This window comes from Oncorhynchus keta, chromosome 1, assembly GCF_023373465.1.
Source record: "Oncorhynchus keta strain PuntledgeMale-10-30-2019 chromosome 1, Oket_V2, whole genome shotgun sequence".
NCBI classification, from domain to species: domain Eukaryota; kingdom Metazoa; phylum Chordata; class Actinopteri; order Salmoniformes; family Salmonidae; genus Oncorhynchus; species Oncorhynchus keta.
Window position 1 is genome coordinate 27794938 of NC_068421.1, and position 26574 is coordinate 27821511.

The 26574-nt window shown below is 43.4% G+C and overlaps 1 protein-coding gene across 2 annotated transcripts in view; it reads right to left on the reverse strand.

Moving 5' to 3' along the window:
• Positions 1–26574, reverse strand: part of LOC118373468 (2-(3-amino-3-carboxypropyl)histidine synthase subunit 1) — a 127048-nt gene that overhangs the window by 7902 nt on the left and 92572 nt on the right. Inside the window, exons 8-10 of one of the 2 annotated variants that reach the window (XM_052520073.1) lie at positions 25578–25734; positions 17750–17850; positions 6541–6619 (exon numbers count right to left, since the gene is read on the reverse strand). In XM_052520073.1, coding sequence (XP_052376033.1) covers positions 6541–6619; positions 17750–17850; positions 25578–25734 — 337 coding nt within the window. The other variant, XM_052520075.1, reaches the window with a different exon arrangement.

Sequence of the window (26574 nt, forward strand, 5' to 3'; positions counted from 1 at the left end):
GGGAATAGCCTTTATAGTGCACTATATAAGGAATAGCCTTTATATTGCACAATATAAGGAATAGCTTTTATAGTGCATTATATAGGGAATAGCCTTTATAGTGCACTATATAGAGAATAGCCTTTATAGTGCATTATATAAGGAATAGCCTTTATAGTGCATTATATAGGGAATAGCCTTTATAGTGCACTATATAAGGAATAGCCTTTATATTGCACAATATAAGGAATAGCTTTTATAGTGCATTATATAGGGAATAGCCTTTATAGTGCATTATATAGGGAATAGCCTTTATAGTGCACTATATAGGGAATAGCCTTTATAGTGCACTATATAAGGAATAGCCTTTATATTGCACAATATAAGGAATAGCTTTTATAGTGCATTATATAGGGAATAGCCTTTATAGTGCATTATATAGGGAATAGCCTTTATAGTGCACTATATAGAGAATAGCCTTTATAGTGCATTATATAGGGAATAGCCTTTATAGTGCACTATATAGAGAATAGCCTTTATAGTGCACTATATAGAGAATAGCCTTCATAGTGCATTATATAGGGAATAGCCTTTATAGTGCACTATATAAGGAATAGCCTTTATAGTGCATTATATAGGAATAGCCTTTATAGTGCAATATATAGAGAATAGCCTTTATAGTGCATTATATAGGGAATAGCGTTTTATAGTGCACTATATAGAGAATAGCCTTTATAGTGCATTATATAGGGAATAGCCTTTATAGTGCATTATATAGGGAATAGCCTTTATAGTGCATTATATAAGGAATAGCCTTTATAGTGCATTATATAGGAATAGCCTTTATAGTGCATTATATAGGGAATAGCCTTCATAGTGCACTATATAAGGAATAGCCTTTATATTGCACAATATAAGGAATAGCTTTTATAGTGCATTATATAGGGAATAGCCTTTATAGTGCATTATATAAGGAATAGCCTTTATAGTGCATTATATAGGGAATAGCCTTCATAGTGCACTATATAGGGAATAGCCTTTATAGTGCATTATATAGGGAATAGCCTTCATAGTGCACTATATAAGGAATAGCCTTTATAGTGCATTATATAGGGAATAGCCTTTATAGTGCATTATATAAGGAATAGCCTTTATAGTGCATTATATAAGGAATAGCCTTTATAGTGCATTATATAGGGAATAGCCTTTATAGTGCATTATATAAGGAATAGCCTTCATAGTGCACTATATAAGGAATAGCCTTTATAGTGCATTATATAGGGAATAGCCTTTATAGTGCATTATATAAGGAATAGCCTTCATAGTGCACTATATAAGGAATAGCCTTTATTTTGCACAATATAGGGAATAGCTTTTATAGGGCATTATATAGGGAATAGCCTTTATAGTGCACTATATATGGAATAGCCTTTATATTGCACAATATAGGGAATAGCTTTTATAGTGCAATATATAGGGAATAGCGTTTATAGTGCACTATATAGGGAATAGCCTTTATAGTGCATTATATAGGGAATAGCCTTCATAGTGCATTATATAGGGAATAGCCTTTATAGTGCATTATATAGGGAATAGCCTTTATAGTGCATTATATAGGGAATAGCCTTCATAGTGCACTATATAAGGAATAGGGTGCCATTTAGGACACACACTGTAGTGCAGAGCAAAACAGGTGTTGGAGAGGAACTAACACACCGCTTTACCATGTGCGAGAATGACTTTGAGCCAATGATTCATACGGGCTATGAATGGCATTAGTGAACATTAAGATAGAGATAAAAAGATAATTAAATTTATAATACAGAAGATTTTCCAATTATCTCTATTAAAAAGACACGGGTCATGGAGATTTAATTTGATAAACAATTATGTAAATGATAAACAACTATTGTATTGTACATGTTCTGCCGACAATTTCAATCATTTCCCCTTTGTTATCATGTTAAACCATGTCAATACTAGAGAATACTAGATACCAGTATTGTGACAAGGAAACAAAACACAAACCGGATTTAACTTTCAGGAAAACAGCCCTAATGCTGGAAATAAACTTCATTTTGTTGTCATCCAGAGTCACATGTTGTCACGTTCTGACCTTTATTTCCTGTGTTTTGTATTTAGTTAGTATGGTCAGGGCGTGAGTTGGGTGGGCAGTCTATGTTTGTTTTTCTAGGTTTTGGGAATTTCTATGTTTCGGCCTAGTATGGTTCTCAATCAGAGGCAGGTGTCATTAGTTGTCTCTGATTGAGAATCATACTTAGGTAGCCTGGGTTTCACTGTGTGTTTGTGGGTGATTGTTCCTGTCTCTGTCTTTGTACCAGATAGGACTGTTTTGAGTTTTCACATTTCTTGTTTTTTGTAGTCAGTTGTTCATGTGTACCTTAACGCATTAAAAAGAACCATGGACAATTACCACGCCGCGTATTGGTCCTCTGATCCGTTTCGCCTCTCCTCTTCGGAAGAAGAGGAGGAAATTCATTACCCATGTATTTATTTACCAAGCTATATCACACAGTATTTTACATTCAGCTGGTTTTTAAAGGACCAAAGAGTTGTCTGCTTCATGTTTTCATTTTTTCCATGGAAAGAATATTGCAATACTGGTATCATCACAGCTCTCGTCAATAATGTAATGTATTCTTATCAATCACTCATTTCTCTTTCATCTCTTTCCTTTCCTCTCATCTCTACTCTCTTCAGCTCCAATCTATCTCCTCCCTCCCTCTCCCTCTCCTTGTGTAAACTAGCTGCTCCTGCTAATCCCTTCACTGACAGGAGGCAAGTGTGTCTTATTGACTATAAATATAACATGAGACGCTCTGAAAATAACCAATGCTCCCTCTCCACTCATATCTCTCTTCCCTCTCCTCCCTCATATCTCTCTCCTCCCTCATCCACCAATATCTCACTTCCCTCTCCTCCCTCATATATCTCTCCTTCCCATCTCTGTCCACACTCATCCGCCCATATCTCTTCCCTCTTCTCCTTCATCCCCCCATATCTCTCTGCCTGCTCCTCGCTCATCCCCCATCTCTCTTCCCTCTCCACCCTAATCCCCCATATCTCTTCCCTCTTCTCCTTCATCCCCCCATATCTCTCTGCCCGCTCCTCGCTCATCCCCCATCTCTCTTCCCTCTCCACCCTAATCCCCCATATCTCTTCCCTCTCCTCCCTAATCCCCCCATACCTCTCTTCCTCATATCTATCTCTTCCCTCTCCTTCCCATATCTACCTCTTCCGTCTCCTCCCTCATCCCCCTATATCTCTCTCCTCCCTCATCTCCCCAGTTCCTAATGCGCCACAGAGGAAAGCAGGGAAAACAGACGCAGGTAGTCTATTAGAGAAGAGGTGAATTAACTTATCAAACTTACACACACAAACGCAGACAGCGCAAATAATTCATATGTATTGATAGTATCTGAAAAGGGCCGTCAAGGAAGCCAGGGAACATCTTACTAGAAGGCTTCTGAACACAAATGAACGTCATGGAGGGATATTACTACTGGGCGAATCACAGTCACACAGCGTCTGTAGTATTAGTCAATATCATAGCAGCAGCATAAACCGTGCATTATCACAGATATGGAATGTACTGACCTTGGACCATATCTTAAAATAAGACCATGATGATGCTAATGCCCATACGACGGGCACCTTTCCCATTAGGAAACTAACCTAATATCTAAGACAATTAGTGTCTTAGTCACAATGTAAACTGTACATTTTAAGCATATGACTCATTTTTAAACCGTAATGACTGATAGTGCTTACATTATCACCTCTGCGTGTCTCTAAAATGCAGCCCACCTCATATTCATACTCCTGTGCTTGATATCACTGTGCAACCAAAGCCTGTCTTAAGGGACGCACTACCTCCATAGGAGTACAAAAACAAACATTTGCTTATCATATCCATCTCTTCCTAGTTAGAAAAACAAGCTGCAGCTGGGATGCAGTGTGGCAAGGCCCCCAGCGAGGGGAGCTGGTCTGCTGTGCTGTGAGAGAACACCAGTCAGTCAGTCAGTGAGAGTGAAAGTGAGAGAGAGAGAGAGAGAGAGAGAGAGAGAGAGAGAAAAGTGCAACCATTGAAGAACAAAGCACCATTGTAAATACAACCAATATTTATATGTTTAACTATTTGCACATCATTACAACACTGTATATAGACATAATATGACATTTGGAATTTATTTATTATTTTGGAACTAATGTTTACCGTAAATTATTTATTGTTTATTTCACTTTCGTTTTATTATCTATATCACTTGCTTTGGCAATGTAAAAATATGTTTCCCATGCCAATAAGCCCCTTAAATTCAAATCGAATTGAGAGCAACAGAGCTGAAAGACAGAACATAGGGGCTCCTACTGAAGAGCTTTGTCCATACCCGCCTCTCTCCCCAGACCCATCCAGCCCACCTCTCCACCCCCAGCCCCATCTAGCCAGCCTGCCTCTCTCCCCAGACCCATCCAGCCCACCTCTCTACCCCCAGCCCCATCTAGCCAGCCTGCCTCTCTCCCCAGACCCATCCAGCCCACCTCTCTACCCCCAGCCCCATCTAGCCAGCCTGCCTCTCTCCCCAGACCCATCCAGCCCACCTCTCTACCCCCAGCCCCATCTAGCCAGCCTGCCTCTCTCCCCAGACCCATCCAGCCCACCTCTCTACCCCCAGCCCCATCTAGCCAGCCTGCCTCTCTCCCCAGACCCATCCAGCCCACCTCTCTACCCCCAGCCCCATCTAGACAGCCTGCCTCTCTCCCCAGCCCCATTCGGCCTGCCGCTGTCCCCAGCCCAATCCAGCCAGCCTGCCTCTCTCCCCCAAACCTCATCCAGCCAGCCTGCCCCTCTCCCCCAGCCCCACCCAGCCTGCCTCGCTCCCCCAAACCCCATTCAGCCAGCCTGCATCTCTCCCCCAGCCCCATCCAGCCTGCCTCTCTCTCCCCCAGCCCCATCCAGCCTGCCTCTCTCTCCCCAGCCCCATTCAGGCTGCCTCTCCCCAGCCCAAGCCAGCCAGCCGATCCCCAGCCCCATCCAGCCTGCCTGCCTCTCTCCCCAGCGCAATCCAGCCAGCCTGCCTCTCTCCCCCAGCCCCATCCAGCCAGCCTCTCTCTCCAGCCCCATCCAGCCAGCCTCTCTCCTCAGCTCCATCCAACCAGCCTGCCTCTCTCCCCAGCCCCATCAAGCTGGCCAGCCTGCCTCTCCCCAGCCCCAGCCTCTCTCCCCAGCCTCATCCAGCCTGCCTCTTTCCCCCAAACCCCATCCAGCCAGACTGCCTCTCTCCCCCCAGCCTGCCTCTCTTCCCCCCAGCCCCATCCAGCCAGCCTGCCTCTTTCCCTAGCCCCATTCAGGCTGCCTCTCTCCCCAGCCCAAGCCAGCCAGCCTGCCGATCCCCAGCCCTATCCAGCCAGCCTGCCTGCCTCTCTCCCCAGCCCCATCCAGCCAGCCTGCCTCTCTCACCAGCCTCATCCAGCCAGCCAGCCTGCCTCTCCCCAGCCCCATCCAGCCAGCCTGCCTCTCTCGCCAGCCCCATCCAGCCAGCCTGCCTCTCTCCCCCAGCCCCATCCAGCCTGCCTCTCTCCCCCCAGTCCCATCCAGCTTGCCTCTCTCCCCCAGGCCCATTCAACCAGCATGCCTCTTTCCCTAGCCCCATTCAGACTGCCTCTCTCCCCAGCCCCATCAAGCCAGCCTGCCTCTCTCGCCAGCCTCATCCAGCCAGCCTGCCTCTCTCCCCCAGCCCGCCTCTCTCTCCCCAGCCCAATCCAGCCAGCATGCCTCTCTCGCCAGCCTCATCCAGCCAGTCTGCCTCTTTCCCCTAGCACCATCCATCCAGCCAGCCAGCCTGCCTCTCTCCAGCCCCATCCAGCCAGCCTGCCTCTCTCTCCAGCCCCATCCAGCCAGCCTCTCTCTCCAGCCCCAGCCAGCCAGCCAGCCAGCAGGCCAGCCAGCCAGCCAGCCAGCCTCTCTCCTCAGCCCCATCCAGCCAGCCTGCCTCTCTCCCCAGCCCAATCAAGCCAGCCTGCCTCTCCCCCTCCATAGCCCCATCAAACCTGCCTGCCTCTCGCCCTTCCTAGCCACATCTAGCCTACAGTACCTGCCTTTCTCCCTAGTCCCATCTAGCCTGTCTGCCTCTCCCAGCCTGCCTGCCTCTTTCCCCAGCCCCATCCAGCCAGCCTGCCTCTCCCCCTAGCCCCATCCAGCCAGCCTGCCTCTCCCCCTAGCCCCATCCAGCCAGCCTGCCTCTCCCCCTAGCCTCATCCAGTCAGCCTGCCTGCCTCTCTCCTGAGCCCTGTCCTCAGTCCCATAAACCCTACCAGCCTGACTGTTACCTGCCTGCTCAGAGACAAGCAGTACTGATGAGCCCCTGCAATGTTAAAACCAGAACCAGACATTTTACCACAGGGTACACAACACCGCCTGCTCTGAGGAAGAAAAGTCATCAGAAGTGTGTGTATGCGTGCACGCTCTTGTCGTGCTTTGATAGTGAAAGACAGCAGCAGACAGTATGGATCGAGGCGAGCTGTTGTAAGACGCCTGTTTACCTCATAGGGAGACAGCAGGGGTTTGGAGAAGGCTGTGCCCCAATCAATGGAGAGACGCGGGCAAGCGATCTGGACCCACCTGCAAGGAGAGAGAGACAGCAGAGAAAGAGGGAGATTGCATTAAAGAGGCAGTGCACATCTCAGATAGCAGGGTGGGTAGGTCCATGATGTGAATCTGTGCTGCTGCATTGGGCTGCAGGCAGCTCTGCCTCCACCTGATCTCCTGCATATGTTAGAGGATCTGTCCTGATTCACTCTGAACACAAAACACACTCTGCATTCATTCATCATACCAGGGAGAGAAAGAAAGAATGCTGAGAGGAGACAGGGGGAGAGAGGAGGGGAGAGGGAACACAAACAGGGAAACAGGGAGAGGTGCGAAGGTGTGAGAGGAGGACGAATAAGAGGTAAGACAAAGAAGAGGGAGAGGTTAGGTGAGCTTGAATAAAAAAGCTGCACTAGCCCAGTCTCCACGGAGCTAGCCTACATAGCAAGACAGACAGAGGGGAGGGGGGCTGGGAGTGTGTTAGAGAGGGAGAGACATTCAGAAAGATAGAGAGGGAGGGGTGATGGAAAAGAAAGGCGGGGGGTTGGCAGTGAGATGTGTTTATCTTAGTGATTGTGAGAGTGAAGGATGAGGAGAATGGATGATGGGAGGATGGAGAGGCAGTGCGGGGTTAAAGGGGTTAGCTTCCACAAATCAATGCTATCCACAGCTCCATCTCCACGGTGACAGCCCCTCCCTGTACCGTCTATCTCCAAACACAGACAGCCACCAGTAATACACCAGACAGATTTATGGATTCAGCTGTATTCACATGGACACGGTGAGGAATGAGAGAGCACATATCTAGGTAGATTTCAAGACAAATATATGGATTCAGAATCTGTGCACAGGTGTACAGAAAGTCGTGGAGGGAGAAAGAAGCTAGCTCTAAAACACTGCATCATGCTTCATCTTCAGGGATACTTTCACAAGTTTAACGTGCATCTCTGCATCCTCTCTCGCTCTCCCACTCAGTTTGTATCCTTGTAGCAGTACTGTACTGTGTCTTATATCATAGTCGCTTCCTTGAACAGTACAATTGATTGGGGCTTCACCTGTACCACTGGAGGCCTCACTGCACTCCTCGTCTCTGTCACGATTAACTCAAATATTCCACCCCCTCAGGCAAAACGCATGACATTTTCTCATTTTTAAATCATAATACCTTTTTAGGGGGAAAATATTTCCACAAAAACTTGACGAATTAGTATTCACAAGCCTAATTTGGAAGGCAGCTGAGTCAGATGTTTTCCCTTTAGTCTCAGAGGAGGAAGTTGGGATGCTGACGCCGAGTTCTGACTGGAACAGAACTGTAGTTCTGATATGACCTTTAGGTATTTTCAGACTCTTAGGCTGTGTCCAAAATGGCACCCTATTGGCCCTAGTCAAAGATAGTGCACTATGTAGGGGGCCCTTTAGCCAAGCAAACACAGCAAATGCATCAGACTGAACGGCCTGAGTACTATCCCCCACTCATTATGGGGGATAGTGTAGCTGAGTGTGTTTATTTTAAAACATGACTGGTAGCCTCAGGAAAGAGGGGTGACCCAGTACTAGCTAAGTAAAGCACAAAATCTGCACAGAATACTTGAAGAGATTTTCTGGTATTTTGTATACTTTTTAGCCAATAGTTCTGAAAGTAGCGCTCACAAGCCAAAAGTGGTCCCTGAAAATGGCACGTGTGCAGATATGTGACCATGTCACTGCTCTCTCCCCCCCTCTCTCTGCTGTGTCCACCGAGCCAGTGGACCCGCCCTGCAAACTCATTGGATAACGCTGGGCAGGCCTCTTGCTAGCTGTGTACTCAAATGTGGGGGGTGAAGCTTATTGGCTAGAACCTGAATTGCTAGGGGGGAAATGTAGGGAAAATGGCCCAGCTTTAAGAAAACTGTCGCTTTCAAACTAGGGATTTCGTGGCTAACTGAGGTAAGACAGTAATTCTGCTCATAGAATATGGATGTATGAACTACACATTCACACATCCCGCCCAAAGCAGGAGGTTTAAAACATACTTTCTTAGTAGCAAAAGTACCGGAGCATGTCTTTAAGACAAGCAATGAGTGGATAGGAGTGCAGGAGAGAGAGGCGAAGGATAGAAGACGAGGGAAGAAAGATTGGACAATCCCTACCTCCCTCTTTAGGAACAGTATCTTAACAGATTGGCCTGGGAACATGCGCTGTGCCACGCTGGCTAGGTCCCCAGCATGCCACACAATTCAATTTACAGCCAATATCGGAGCTAAGATCACTCACCACGGAGCATAGACAGAGAGAGATGGATTAAATTGAGAGAGTGAGGGAGGGTGAGAGAATGAGAGAGGAGAAGAAGAGAAAGGGGGAAAGAGACAGAAGAGGGAAACAGAGGGGTTGCTACAGGGAGGTAAAGGTAACTCCAGTCACAGTCAAATCAAATTTTATTGGTCACACACACATGGTTAGCAGATGTTATTGTGAGTGTAGCGAAATGCTTGTGCTTCTAGTTCCGACAGTGTAGCAATATCTTACATGTGATCTAACAATTCCTCAACAACTACCTAATACACACAAATCTAAGTAAAGGAATGGAATAAGAATATATACATATCAATATATGGATGAGCAATGACAGAGCAGCATAGGCAAGATGCAATAGAAGGTATAAAACATATAAAACATAGTATATACATATGAGATGAGTAATGCAAGATATGTAAACATTATTAAAGTGGCATTGTTAAAGTGACCAGTGATCAATTTATCAAAGTGGCCAATGATTTCAAGTCTGTATGTTGGCAGCAGCCACTCAATGTTAGTGATGGCTGTTTAACAGTCTGATGGCCTTGGTCCCAGCTTTGATGCACCTGTACTGGCCTCGCCTTCTGGATGATAGCGGGGTGAACAGGCAGTGACTCGGGTGGTTGTTGTCTTGATGATCTTTTTGGCCTTCCTGTGACATCGGGTGGTGTAGGTGTCCTGGAGGGCAGGTAGTTTTCCCCTGGTGATGCGGTGTGCAGACCGCACCATCCTCTGGAGAGCCTTGCGTTTGTGGGCGGAGCAGTTGCCATACCAGGCGGTGATACAGCCCGACAGGATGTTCTCAATTGTGCATCTGTAAAGGTTTGTGAGGGTTTTAGGTGACAAGCCAAATTTCTTCAGCCTCCTGAGGTTGAAGAGGCACTGTTGCGCCTTCAACACCACGCTGTCTGTGTGGGTGGACCATTTCATATACACGGCTGTGACAATAACAGCGGATAATTATCTTGGGAGATAATATGGACGGCATTTGATTGTGAGGAATTCTACGTCAGGTGAACGAAAGGACTTAAGTTTCTGTATGGTGTTACAATTACACCATGAGTCTTTAATCATGAAACATACACCCCCGCCCTTCTTCTTCCCGGAAAGATATTTATTTCTGTTGGCGCGACATACAAAGAATCCAGGTGGCTGTATTGACTTTGAGAGCTTATCCCAAGAGAGCCATGTTTCCATGAAACAAAGTATGTTACAATCCCTGATGTCTCTCTGGAAAGCAACTCTTGCCCTAATTTCATCTACCTTGTTATCTAGAGACTGGACATTAGCGAGTAATATACTCGGAAGCGGTGGGTGGTGTGCGTGCCTCCGTAGTCTGACCAGGAGACCGCTCCGTCTACCTCTTCTCCGGCGGCATTGTTTTGAGTCAGTAGTGTAGTGCTGGGAAGTTAATGCCACTCTGATATCTAATAGTTCTTCCCAGTTGTATGTAATAACACTTAAGATTTTCTGGGCTAACAATGTAAGAAATAATACATAATAAAACTAAATACTGCAGATTTTCCTAAGAACTAGAAGCGAGGCAGCCCTCTGTCAGCACCATTTTACGTCTATCTACTACAGCCGCTGCCTCTGAACGTGTCCCCATTTCCCCTGTCCATTTCCTAGCAGCCCTCTGGATGTAGGGGAACAGGACGGAGAGCAGGGTGCCATGCTGATGCCTCAAGTGATGCCCTGTGAAGAAAACCATCAGTAAGTGAATAGAATTCTGATGACTCTCTGTGAATGGGGGACCCTGCAGTGAGCTGAGGTAGAGAGAGGATAGCCTGATAAGTAGACCTAATTAAAGGGAAGGGGGGTGCCACACAGAGCTTGCATCCCAAATGGCACCTTTTCCCTATATAGTGCCCTAGAGGCCCTGGTCAAAAGTAGTGCACCAAACAGGGAGCCATTTGGGAGGCAGTCAGGGACGAGCAGGGTTGAGGTGACCACAGGACCTGAAGGGTTCCCCAGTGTTCCCAGTGTGAACTAAGGCACTGTCCACACCCTGCTACATTAGCTTCTCTGCTCCATTAGCCCCAGTAAAAGTTAGCATGCATCCCAAATGACACCCTATTCCCTCTACAGCAAACGGCTCTGGTCAAAAGTAGTGCACAATATAGGGAATAGGGTGAAATTTGTGATGCACCCTTACGCAGACCTCCCTCCACCTATAAGGATGCTGCCTTTCAATTATTCTAGCAGCCTGAACCAAGACAGGCAAAAACAATTATCCTCTTCTCTCGATGTCACTTGAATAAAATAAAAAAGATTAAATCAGGAATGTTGATTGGCATATGGATGAAAAGGAAATGCAGATGATTTGCGGTAAATTGGCATTAGACATTACGAGGTATTTACGATCCAGTTGATATAAGTGTGTGTGTGTGTGTGTGTGTGTGTGCCATATATCTACACAACGGTTCTAAACCAGCCTGGGGACAGTCTAATTACACACTTTAAAGTGTTTGCTAATGGTTTCTCTTCTCGAAGTGTGTGTGGTGTGTCACTAATGGGAGAGAAAGGCTGGGGGTGGGCCCTCTCTGCTGCACTGCACTGTGTGGGCTAGTACACCTTCCCTCTCTCCCTCCCTTCTCTTTCTGCACTCCTCTCCGCAGCCAGACTGTGCTGCCTTTGATTTTGTGCCCACAGGTAAGCACTGTCCCCAATGTGGGATCAGAACACAAACAAAACTTCCTATTTCTGTCTCCTTCAGGGTGTTTGTGTTTTTGTCTAACTCAGGAATCAATGGAGGTAGAATCTCTCCAGCAAAACTAATTCCAAATACTGGTTGGCTAAATAGAGGAAAGTTCAGAGAATCACAGCCAACACTGAGTTAGTTAGTCTAGTGGTTAAAGTATCTGTCTAGGCTCGTCATCTCCTGCTGTGGGCCAATCTCACTCATCTTGCTGACCATTTCAGATTGCCTCCCGAAAAAAGTCAAATCTCATACACCTAACTAACACCCCCCTAGTCACTTCTAGCCCTTTCATACAGACAAAGACCCCACTAATGTGCCACGCCTGCTTCTTTTATCCTGACACTTAAAGACTTAGTCATGATTCCTGCATTTTCACAGACCCTATAATCAAAGCACAGGTGTCAGGTCTGTGTAAATGCCTTAACACATCCCATTGTTTAACACCTCTCTAATTTGCAATGTAAACAGCCTCTAGGTTATGAACATGCCCCTCCCAATTTGCCAGTTGTATGAAAGGGGTATACTTGCAAGAAAGTGGTGAATAAGGAGTTGTTTGAAAGGGGGTCATATAAACATTGCCTTATATTTATTTTGTACATGTAATATACCACATCTTCTGTCTGAAATGGGTATTTCTGATCAGGCCATTACTGGCCCTCTAACACCTCTGCAGAGCCACCTCAGGACCAGTCTCATTACCTGGGGTACTGCTGAGAGCCGTGTAGCACTGAGATAAGCCCTGTAATGTCAGCCGTCACGTCATTCCTATCACGCCTTCCCTGTAACAGAATTCCTATCACGTCTTCCCTGTAACAGAATTCCTATCACGTCATCCCTGTAACAGAATTCCTATCACGTCATCCCTGTAACAGAATTCCTATCACGTCTTCCCTGTAACAGAATTCCTATCACGTCTTCACTGTAACAGAATTCCTATCACGTCATCACTGTAACAGAATTCCTATCACGTCATCACTGTAACAGAATTCCTTTCACGTCTTCACTGTAACAGAATTCCTATCACGTCATCACTGTAACAGAATTCCTATCACGTCATCACTGTAACAGAATTCCTATCACGTCATCACTGTAACAGAATTCCTATCACGTCATCACTGTAACAGAATTCCTATCACGTCATCACTGTAACAGAATTCCTATCACGTCATCACTGTAACAGAATTCCTATCACGTCATCCCTGTAACAGAATTCCTATCACGTCATCCCTGTAACAGAATTCCTATCACGTCATCACTGTAACAGAATTCCTATCACGTCATCACTGTAACAGAATTCCTATCACGTCATCCCTGTAACAGAATTCCTATCACGTCTTCGCTGTAACAGAATTCCTATCACGTCTTCGCTGTAACAGAATTCCTATCACGTCATCACTGTAACAGAATTCCTATCACGTCATCCCTGTAACAGAATTCCTATCACGTCATCCCTGTAACAGAATTCCTATCACGTCATCCCTGTAACAGAATTCCTATCACGTCTTCACTGTAACAGAATTCCTATCACGTCTTCACTGTAACAGAATTCCTATCACGTCTTCACTGTAACAGAATTCCTATCACGTCATCACTGTAACAGAATTCCTATCACGTCATCACTGTAACAGAATTCCTATCACGTCTTCACTGTAACAGAATTCCTATCACGTCTTCACTGTAACAGAATTCCTATCACGTCTTCACTGTAACAGAATTCCTATCACGTCATCCCTGTAACAGAATTCCTATCACGGCATCCCTGTAACAGAATTCCTATCACGTCATCACTGTAACAGAATTCCTATCATGTCTTCACTGTAACAGAATTCCTATCACGTCTCCACTGTAACAGAATTCCTATCACGTCATCCCTGTAACAGAATTCCTATCACGGCATCCTGTAACAGAATTCCTATCACGTCATCACTGTAACAGAATTCCTTTCACGTCTTCACTGTAACAGAATTCCTATCACGTCATCACTGTAACAGAATTCCTATCACGTCATCACTGTAACAGAATTCCTATCACGTCATCACTGTAACAGAATTCCTTTCACGTCTTCACTGTAACAGAATTCCTATCACGTCATCACTGTAACAGAATTCCTATCACGTCATCACTGTAACAGAATTCCTATCACGTCTTCACTGTAACAGAATTCCTATCACGTCATCCCTGTAACAGAATTCCTATCACGTCATCCCTGTAACAGAATTCCTATCACGTCTTCGCTGTAACAGAATTCCTATCACGTCTTCACTGTAACAGAATTCCTATCACGTCATCACTGTAACAGAATTCCTATCACGTCATCCCTGTAACAGAATTCCTATCACGTCATCACTGTAACAGAATTCCTATCACGTCATCCCTGTAACAGAATTCCTATCACGTCTTCACTGTAACAGAATTCCTATCACGTCTTCACTGTAACAGAATTCCTATCACGTCTTCACTGTAACAGAATTCCTATCACGTCATCACTGTAACAGAATTCCTATCACGTCATCACTGTAACAGAATTCCTATCACGTCTTCACTGTAACAGAATTCCTATCACGTCTTCACTGTAACAGAATTCCTATCACATCTCCACTGTAACAGAATTCCTATCACGTCTTCACTGTAACAGAATTCCTATCACGTCATCCCTGTAACAGAATTCCTATCACGGCATCCCTGTAACAGAATTCCTATCACGTCATCACTGTAACAGAATTCCTATCATGTCTTCACTGTAACAGAATTCCTATCACGTCATCACTGTAACAGAATTCCTATCACGTCATCACTGTAACAGAATTCCTATCACGTCATCACTGTAACAGAATTCCTATCACGTCATCACTGTAACAGAATTCCTATCACGTCTTCCCTGTAACAGAATTCCTATCACGTCATCCCTGTAACAGAATTCCTATCACGTCTTCCCTGTAACAGAATTCCTACCACGTCATCCCTGTAACAGAATTCCTATCACGCCTTCGCTGTAACAGAATCTGCACTGCGATGCCAGTCCGCCCTTTGGAGTCATATGGCTGAAACGAAAGGGATGATGACTATGTACTGACTGCGAGCCCTTTTGAGTCATCCCTGCTACATCAACTCTGTGATATCATGAACTTTGTGTCTGTCCTGTGACGTGTTTCAGAGCCATGACGCCAGCATTGTCACACCACTAACGACTGACTGAGCGACCCCACTCTGCCAGCTCTCTGCATTTCAAAAGCACTTATTTTCCTTCACTCCCTGAGTACTTAATCTGCGGCCACTGATCTGTCTAAACAGGTGCCTGTGAATCGCCTCGGGTGAGGGGTGTGAATATTTTGCTGGTTTGAGTCGTGCCGGGCTTATGAATTCACTGTTGTGTGTAACTGCCTTGGAGAGTGGTGAGATCAGATCAGAGCCAAAAAAACAAGAACAGCAACCACCTAATTTTATCATGCTCTCTCCCGTTTCAACACAACCTCCTCAACCACCTCATTTTATCATGCTCTCTCCCGTTTCAACACAACCTCCTCAACCACTTAATTTTATCATGCTCTCTCCTGTTTCAACACAACCTCCTCAACCACCTAATTTTATCATGCTCTCTCCCGTTTCAACACAACCTCCTCAACCACCTCATTTTATCATGCTCTCTCCCGTTTCAACACAACCTCCTCAACTACCTCATTTTATCATGCTCTCTCCCGTTTCAACACAACCTCCTCAACCACCTCATTTTATCATGCTCTGTCCCGTTTCAACACAACCTCCTCAACCACCTCATTTTATCATGCTCTCTCCCGTTTCAACACAACCTCCTCAACCACCTCATTTTATCATGCTCTCTCCCGTTTCAACACAACCTCCTCAACCACCTCATTTATCATGCTCTCTCCCGTTTCAACATAACCTCCTCAACTACCTCATTTTATCATGCTCTCTCCCGTTTCAACACAACCTCCTCAACTACCTCATTTTATCATGCTCTCTCCCGTTTCAACACAACCTCCTCAACCACCTCATTTTATCATGCTCTCTCCCGTTTCAACACAACCTCCTCAACCACCTCATTTTATCATGCTCTCTCCCGTTTCAACACAACCTCCTCAACCACTTAATTTTATCATGCTCTCTCCCATTTCAACACAACCTCCTCAACTACCTCATTTTATCATGCTCTCTCCCGTTTCAACACAACCTCCTCAACCACCTCATTTTATCATGCTCTCTCCCGTTTCAACACAACCTCCTCAACTACCTCATTTTATCATGCTCTCTCCCGTTTCAACACAACCTCCTCAACCACCTAATTTTATCATGCTCTCTCCCGTTTCAACACAACCTCCTCAACTACCTCATTTTATCATGCTCTCTCCCGTTTCAACACAACCTCCTCAACTACCTCATTTTATCATGCTCTCTCCCGTTTCAACACAACCTCCTCAACCACCTAATTTTATCATGCTCTCTCCCGTTTCAACACAACCTCCTCAACTACCTCATTTTATCATGCTCTCTCCCGTTTCAACACAACCTCCTCAACCACCTCATTTTATCTTGCTCTCTCCCGTTTCAACACAACCTCCTCAACCACCACATTTTATCATGCTCTCTCCCGTTTCAACACAACCTCCTCAACCACCTCATTTTATCATGCTCTCTCCCGTTTCAACACAACCTCCTCAACCACCTCATTTTATCATGCTCTCTCCCGTTTCAACACAACCTCCTCAACTACCTCATTTTATCATGCTCTCTCCCATTTCAACACAACCTCCTCAACCACCTAATTTTATCATGCTCTCTCCCGTTTCAACACAACCTCCTCAACTACCTAATTTTATCATGCTCTCTCCCGTTTCAACACAACCTCCTCAACTACCTCATTTTATCATGCTCTCTCCCGTTTCAACACAACCTCCTCAACCACCTAATTTTATCATGCTCTCTCCCGTTTCAACACAACCTCCTCAACTACCTCATTTTATCATGCTCTCTCCCGTTTCAACACAACCTCCTCAACCACCTCATTTTATCTTGCTCTCTCCCGTTTCAACACAACCTCCTCAACCACCACATTTTATCATGCTCTCTCCCGTTTCAACACAACCTCCTCAACCACCTCATTTTATCATGCTCTCTCCCGTTTCAACACAACCTCCTCAACCACCTCATTTTATCATGCTCTCTCCCGTTTCAACACAACCTCCTCAACTACCTCATTTTATCATGCTCTCTCCCATTTCAACACAACCTCCTCAACCACCTAATTTTATCATGCTCTCTCCCGTTTCAACACAACCTCCTCAACTACCTAATTTTATCATGCTCTCTCCCTTTTCAACACAACCTCCTCAACTACCTCATTTTATCATGCTCTCTCCCGTTTCAACACAACCTTCTCAACCACCTCATTTTATCATGCTCTCTCCCGTTTCAACACAACCTCCTCAACTACCTCATTTTATCATGCTCTCTCCCGTTTCAACACAACCTCCTCAACCACCTCATTTTATCATGCTCTCTCCCGTTTCAACACAACCTCCTCAACTACCTCATTTTATCATGCTCTCTCCCGTTTCAACACAACCTCCTCAGCTACCTCATTTTATCATGCTCTCTCCCGTTTCAACACAACCTCCTCAACCACGTCATTTTATCATGCTATCTCCCGTTTCAACACAACCTCCTCAACTACCTAATTTTATCATGCTCTCTCCCGTTTCAACACAACCTCCTCAACTACCTAATTTTATCATGCTCTCTCCCGTTTCAACACAACCTCCTCAACTACCTCATTTTATCATGCTATCTCCCGTTTCAACACAACCTCCTCAACTACCTCTGCGTCCCCCGATCTCTCTCTTTCAGACCTTCTGTCCCTCCTTCACCCACTCCTCCCTCACACATCGCAGTACTCATTACTCATTACTCCACAGTGAGAGGCCAATCTGTTGAGTGTGTGGACTGTGTGTATTTGTGTCTCAAATATACAAATACACACTCCTCCTTTCCTTCTTTTTGTCAGACAGTCATAGAAAACAAAGCAACTGGAGCTTGAAGCACGAGCGGTTGACATTTCACTTAAGAAGCTTTTGGAGTTTTCTATTAAAGACTTTTATGACTGTGCCTCGCTGGATAACAGAGAGCCTTTCCCTTTCCGTGTGTGAGCGTGTGTGTGTGTGCTGTAGACTCACGCATCCACTTCTGCCATCAGGTCCAGCTTGCTGGGGAAAATCTCAGACAGCAGCACTCGAGTGAAGGACTTGCCAAGAGACTCAAGCTTGGATTCCAGGTGCTATAATGGAGAGAGAAAGTGCGTGTGAGAGAGAGAGGATGGTCACATTAGATTTGTGCCGAGTCCACACGAAGAACAAGTATGTGTTTGTGCAGGTCTTGGACTCACAAGGGACCAGGCTGCGTTGCCTGCCTATACTTCTACAAACACAGACACACAATGACACACACCCCCACTCCTCCCATTCAATAGATGTTCTGCTGTTCCAGTGGAGGGTCCTTCACAGGTCCTTTAGAGCTCCAAAGTCTAGTGTTTCTTAGTTAGTTAAACAGCTAATAATTAGAATATGGCTAATTAACCCAACTGGCTCTCAATGATAGAGCCCAGCAACACTGGAGAAAACCACCCAATAACATCACTAGATAAAACACACCAGCACCCAATTACATCACTAGATAAAACACATCAGCACCCAATAACATCACTAGATAAAACACATCACATCACCACCCAATAACATCACTAGATAAAACACATCACCACCCAATAACATCACTAGATAAAACACATCACCACCCAATAACATCACTAGATAAAACACATCACATCACCACCCAATAACATCACTAGATAAAACGCATCACATCACCACCCAATAACATCACTAGATAAAACGCATCACATCACCACCCAATAACATCACTAGATAAAACACATCACCACCCAATAACATCACTAGATAAAACACATCACATCACCACCCAATAACATCACTAGATAAAACACATCAGCACCCAATAACATCACGAGATAAAACACATCAGCACCCAATAACATCACGAGATAAAACACATCACCACCCAATAACATCACTAGATAAAACACATCACATCACCACCCAATAACATCACTAGATAAAACACATCACCACCCAATAACACCACTAGATAAAACACATCACCACCCAATAACATCACTAGATAAAACACATCACCACCCAATAACATCACTAGATAAAACACATCACCACCCAATAACATCACTAGATAAAACACATCACCACCCAATAACATCACTAGATAAAACACATCACCACCCAATAACATCACTAGATAAAACACATCACATCACCACCCAATAGCATCACCAGATAAAACACATCACCACCCAATTACATCACTAGATAAAACACATCACCACCCAATAACATCACTAGATAAAACACATCACCACCCAATAACATCACTAGATAAAACGCATCACCACCCAATAACATCACTAGATAAAACACATCACCACCCATTAACATCATAACATCACTAGATAAAACACATCACCACCCAATAACATCACTAGATAAAACACATCACCACCCAATAACATCACTAGATAAAACGCATCACCACCCAATAACATCACTAGATAAAACACATCACCACCCAATAACATCACTAGATAAAACACATCACCACCCAATAACATCACTAGATAAAACACATCACCACCCAATAACATCACTAGATAAAACACATCACCACCCAATAACATCACTAGATAAAACACATCACATCACCACCCAATAACATCACTAGATAAAACACATCACCACCCAATAACATCAATAGATAAAACACATCACCACCCAATAACATCACTAGATAAAACACATCACATCACCACCCAATAACATCACTAGATAAAACACATCACCACCCAATAACATCAATAGATAAAACACATCACATCACCACCCAATAACATCAATAGATAAAACACATCACATCACCACCCAATAACATCAATAGATAAAACACATCACCACCCAATAACATCAATAGATAAAACACATCACATCACCACCCAATAACATCACTAGATAAAACACATCACCACCCAATAACATCACTAGATAAAACACATCACCACCCAATAACATCAATAGATAAAACACATCACATCACCACCCAATAACATCAATAGATAAAACACATCACATCACCACCCAATAACATCACTAGATAAAACACATCACCACCCAATAACATCACTAGATAAAACACATCACCACCCAATAACATCACTAGATAAAACACATCACATCACCACCCAATAACATCACTAGATAAAACACATCACCACCCAATAACATCACTAGATAAAACACATCACCACCCAATAACATCACTAGATAAAACACATCACCACCCAATAACATCACTAGATAAAACACATCACCACCCAATAACATCACTAGATAAAACACATCACATCACCACCCAATAACATCAATAGATAAAACACATCACATCACCACCCAATAACATCACTAGATAAAACACATCACCACCCAATAACATCACTAGATAAAACACATCACCACCCAATAACATCACTAGATAAAACACATCACCACCCAATAACATCACTAGATAAAACACATCACCACCCAATAACATCACTAGATAAAACACATCACATCACCACCCAATAACATCACTAGATAAAACACATCACATCACCACCCAATAACATCACTAGATAAAACACATCACATCACCACCCAATAACATCACTAGATAAAACACATCACACCACCACCCAATAACATCACTAGATAAAACGCATCACATCACCACCCAATAACATCACTAGATAAAACGCATCACCACCCAATAACATCACTAGATAAAACACATCACCACCCAATAACATCACTAGATAAAACACATCACCACCCAATAACATCACTAGATAAAACACATCACCACCCAATAACATCACTAGATAAAACACATCACACCACCACCCAATAACATCACTAGATAAAACACATCACATCACCACCCAATAACATCAATAGATAAAACACATCACATCACCACCCAATAACATCACTAGATAAAACACATCACCACCCAATAACATCACTAGATAAAACACATCACCACCCAATAACATCACTAGATAAAACACATCACCACCCAATAACATCACTAGATAAAACACATCACCACCCAATAACATCACTAGATAAAACACATCACCACCCAATAACATCACTAGATAAAACACATCACCACCCAATAACATCACTAGATAAAACACATCACATCACCACCCAATAACATCACTAGATAAAACACATCACATCACCACCCAATAACATCACTAGATAAAACACATCACCACCCAATAACATCACTAGATAAAACACATCACATCACCACCCAATAACATCACTAGATAAAACACATCACATCACCACCCAATAACATCACTAGATAAAACACATCAGCACCCAATAACATCACTAGATAAAACACATCAGCACCCAATAACATCACTAGATAAAACACATCACATCACCACCCAATAACATCACTAGATAAAACACATCACATCACCACCCAATAACATCACTAGATAAAACACATCACCACCCAATAACATCACTAGATAAAACACATCACATCACCACCCAATAACATCACTAGATAAAACACATCACCACCCAATAACATCACTAGATAAAACACATCACATCACCACCCAATAACATCACTAGATAAAACACATCACCACCCAATAACATCACTAGATAAAACACATCACCACCCAATAACATCACTAGATAAAACACATCACCAACCAATAACATCAATAGATAAAACACATCACCACCCAATAACATCACTAGATAAAACACATCACCACCCAATAACATCAATAGATAAAACACATCACATCACCACCCAATAACATCACTAGATAAAACGCATCACCACCCAATAACATCACTAGATAAAACACATCACCACCCAATAACATCACTAGATAAAACACATCACCAACCAATAACATCAATAGATAAAACACATCACCACCCAATAACATCACTAGATAAAACACATCACCACCCAATAACATCACTAGATAAAACACATCACCACCCAATAACATCACTAGATAAAACACATCACCACCCAATAACATCACTAGATAAAACACATCACATCACCACCCAATAACATCACTAGATAAAACACATCACATCACCACCCAATAACATCACTAGATAAAACACATCACCACCCAATAACATCACTAGATAAAACACATCACCACCCAATAACATCACTAGATAAAACACATCACCACCCAATAACATCACTAGATAAAACACATCACCACCCAATAACATCACTAGATAAAACACATCACCACCCAATAACATCACTAGATAAAACACGTCACATCACCACCCAATAACATCACTAGATAAAACACATCACCACCCAATAACATCACTAGATAAAACACATCACCACCCAATAACATCACTAGATAAAACACATCACATCACCACCCAATAACATCACTAGATAAAACGCATCACCACCCAATAACATCACTAGATAAAACACATCACCACCCAATAACATCACTAGATAAAACACATCACCACCCAATAACATCACTAGATAAAACACATCACCACCCAATAACATCACTAGATAAAACACATCACATCACCACCCAATAACATCACTAGATAAAACACATCACATCACCACCCAATAACATCACTAGATAAAACACATCACCACCCAATAACATCACTAGATAAAACACATCACCACCCAATAACATCAATAGATAAAACACATCACCACCCAATAACATCACTAGATAAAACACATCACCACCCAATAACATCACTAGATAAAACACATCACCACCCAATAACATCACTAGATAAAACACATCACATCACCACCCAATAACATCACTAGATAAAACGCATCACCACCCAATAACATCACTAGATAAAACACATCACCACCCAATAACATCACTAGATAAAACACATCACCACCCAATAACATCACTAGATAAAACACATCACCACCCAATAACATCACTAGATAAAACACATCACATCACCACCCAATAACATCACTAGATAAAACACATCACATCACCACCCAATAACATCACATCACCACCCAATAACATCACTAGATAAAACACATCACATCACCACCCAATAACATCACTAGATAAAACACATCACATCACCACCCAATAACATCACTAGATAAAACACATCACATCACCACCCAATAACATCACTAGATAAAACACATCACACCACCACCCAATAACATCACTAGATAAAACGCATCACATCACCACCCAATAACATCACTAGATAAAACGCATCACCACCCAATAACATCACTAGATAAAACACATCACCACCCAATAACATCACTAGATAAAACACATCACCACCCAATAACATCACTAGATAAAACACATCACCACCCAATAACATCACTAGATAAAACACATCACACCACCACCCAATAACATCACTAGATAAAACACATCACATCACCACCCAATAACATCAATAGATAAAACACATCACATCACCACCCAATAACATCACTAGATAAAACACATCACCACCCAATAACATCACTAGATAAAACACATCACATCACCACCCAATAACATCACTAGATAAAACACATCACCACCCAATAACATCACTAGATAAAACACATCACCACCCAATAACATCACTAGATAAAACACATCACCACCCAATAACATCACTAGATAAAACACATCACCACCCAATAACATCACTAGATAAAACACATCACCACCCAATAACATCACTAGATAAAACACATCACATCACCACCCAATAACATCACTAGATAAAACACATCACCACCCAATAACATCACTAGATAAAACACATCACATCACCACCCAATAACATCACTAGATAAAACACATCACATCACCACCCAATAACATCACTAGATAAAACACATCACCACCCAATAACATCACTAGATAAAACACATCACCACCCAATAACATCACTAGATAAAACACATCACCAACCAATAACATCAATAGATAAAACACATCACCACCCAATAACATCACTAGATAAAACACATCACCACCCAATAACATCAATAGATAAAACACATCACATCACCACCCAATAACATCACTAGATAAAACGCATCACCACCCAATAACATCACTAGATAAAACACATCACCACCCAATAACATCACTAGATAAAACACATCACCAACCAATAACATCAATAGATAAAACACATCACCACCCAATAACATCACTAGATAAAACACATCACCACCCAATAACATCACTAGATAAAACACATCACCACCCAATAACATCACTAGATAAAACACATCACCACCCAATAACATCACTAGATAAAACACATCACCACCCAATAACATCACTAGATAAAACACATCACCACCCAATAACATCAATAGATAAAACACATCACCACCCAATAACATCAATAGATAAAACACATCACCACCCAATAACATCACTAGATAAAAGTGTTGAGCCAGTTCTGGGACTGAACTTCCTTCTGTGTTGGTGAACGTCTTTGAAGAGGGCCCGCTGGACCAAGAGTGTTACCACAGAGAGTCAAGACACACACACAGTGCATTAAAAGGTGAACGGGTGTTTTTCCCCTCAGAAAATCGACTTCAAAAAGATCCCCTAATGGTTAGTATAGAGAGAGGTCAACCTCTGCAGCCTGCCACACTGATTCTCCGTTCCCTAGTTAGTGGGTTAGTTCTCACCCTTTACTATGACAGCCTGGGTTGTTATCTAAGATTATCCAGTCCTGTCCAGACAAAGGCCTATCACACAACTCAACCACTTAATCTACACATTGGCCTAATGAGGGGTAGAACCAGTGGGACAGATACAAATCCAGCTACTGTTTAAAAAAAAACCAACAACGTCATTAAGTTATTCCAAAATAACACGTTTTTTTAAACAGTAGCTGGATTTGTATCTGTCCCACTGGTTCTACCCCTCATTAGGCCAATGTGTAGATTAAGTGGTTGAGTTGTGTGATAGGCCTTTGTCTGGACAGGACTGGATAATCTTAGATAACAACCCAGGCTGTCATAGTAAAGGGTGAGAACTAACCCACTAACTAGGGAACGGAGAATCACAGTGTGGCAGGCTGCAGAGGTTGACCTCTCTCTATACTAACCATTAGGGGATCTTTTTGAAGTCGATGTTCTGAGGGGAAAAACACCCATTCACCTTTTAATGCACTGTGTGTGTGTCTTGACTCTCTGTGGTAATAGATTACTGTATGTGGATAAGAGGAGAGGTTTTCATACAGGTTTGGAAATTGTGGGGGAAAGGTTTGGTTTTAAAATATAATCTGACAGCAAGAGGAGAGGAGAGATGCCAGAGAACGCTATGATTCTCTCAGTCTCACCCCCCCTCTCGATCTCTTCCTTCCAGCATACCAATATGAGAAAAGGATGAGGCGAGGACGTGGAGGAAGAATCCCAAACAAAGTCAAACACACCGCATGAGAGGAAAACAAGAAGCGGGCAGATCAAACGGAGGAGAGAACAAAGAGAAGAGTGCTGAGAGGAGGAAGGAGGAGGGAAGAAGAGGGCTTGAGAGCAGGCTAGAATGGGATCCAATAGCCCCCCCCATGTAGGACCGATTAAGAACCCCAGGCACACTCGCACAGAACATCCAAATGCCAACTGTTGGAGGGGTGAGGTTTAGCTTTACACTATAGTCTCCACAGGTGCATTTAGCTGCTTGTCTGAGTAACTAAGAGAAGCTGTGCCCCACAAATTGTATTACACATTATTGCATAAGTGAATGTCTCAGGGTGTGAGGGAGGGGTAGAATCAGGATAAGTGTGAGATCTCCAGGATACAGGCTCATACCTCCATGACCTTAGGGTTGCCCTGCCGGCCCAGCGTGCCCAGGATCAGGCCCCATCTCTGGGCAGAGCGAGCCTTGTCGATGGCCTGGAGCCGGATGGACCGCATGGCTTCATGGTCATAGTACTCCCTGGAGAATATCTTACTGTACGGGTCGTACCTAAACACACACATACACACAGCACACGAGTGCACAGACATACACACAAAAGCACAGGCAATCATACACAAACACACAAAACATGCACATTAGTGTGTATTGTTCACAACTGGTATCTACCTCGAGGATAGAAGCGCAAGAAGAGAAAATCCAATCATGAAAATCCATCAAGTATTAAGGCAGTTATATGAGAGAAAAAGAGGCATTTTAGAGAAACAAATCTTTCTCTCTCTACCAGGAGAGCTCCGCTCAGCACATCTTGAGATTATCTTCTTCTTTATTAGAGACCGAGAGGAGGGCAGTAGTGCATACAACAAACACCATCTCATATAAATAGTTTCCCACCAATACAGCCGAGTGGCAATGACACCATAATGACAACCTCCTACAAGGTGAGCCACATCACATTAATCCTGTATACAGTCCATTCAGAAAGTATTCAGACCCCTTGATTTCTTTCCACATTTTGTTAAAGCCTTATTCTAAAATTAATGAAATGTTTTTTTCTTCATCAACCGACACACAACACCCCATATTTACAAAGCAAAAACAGGTTTTTGGACATTTTTGCAAATGTATTAAAAATAACAAACTGAAATATCACATATACATAGGTATTCAGACCCTTTACTCAGTACTTTGTTGAAGCACCTTTGGCAGCGATAACAACCTTCTGCCTTTTTGGTTATGACACTACAAGCTTAGAACACCTGTATTTGGGGAGTTTCTCCCATTCTTCTCTGCAGATACTCTCAAGCTCGGTCAGGTTGGATGGGGAGCGTCGCTGCACAGCTATTTTAAGGCCTCTCCAGAGATGTTAGATCGGATTCAAGTCTGGGC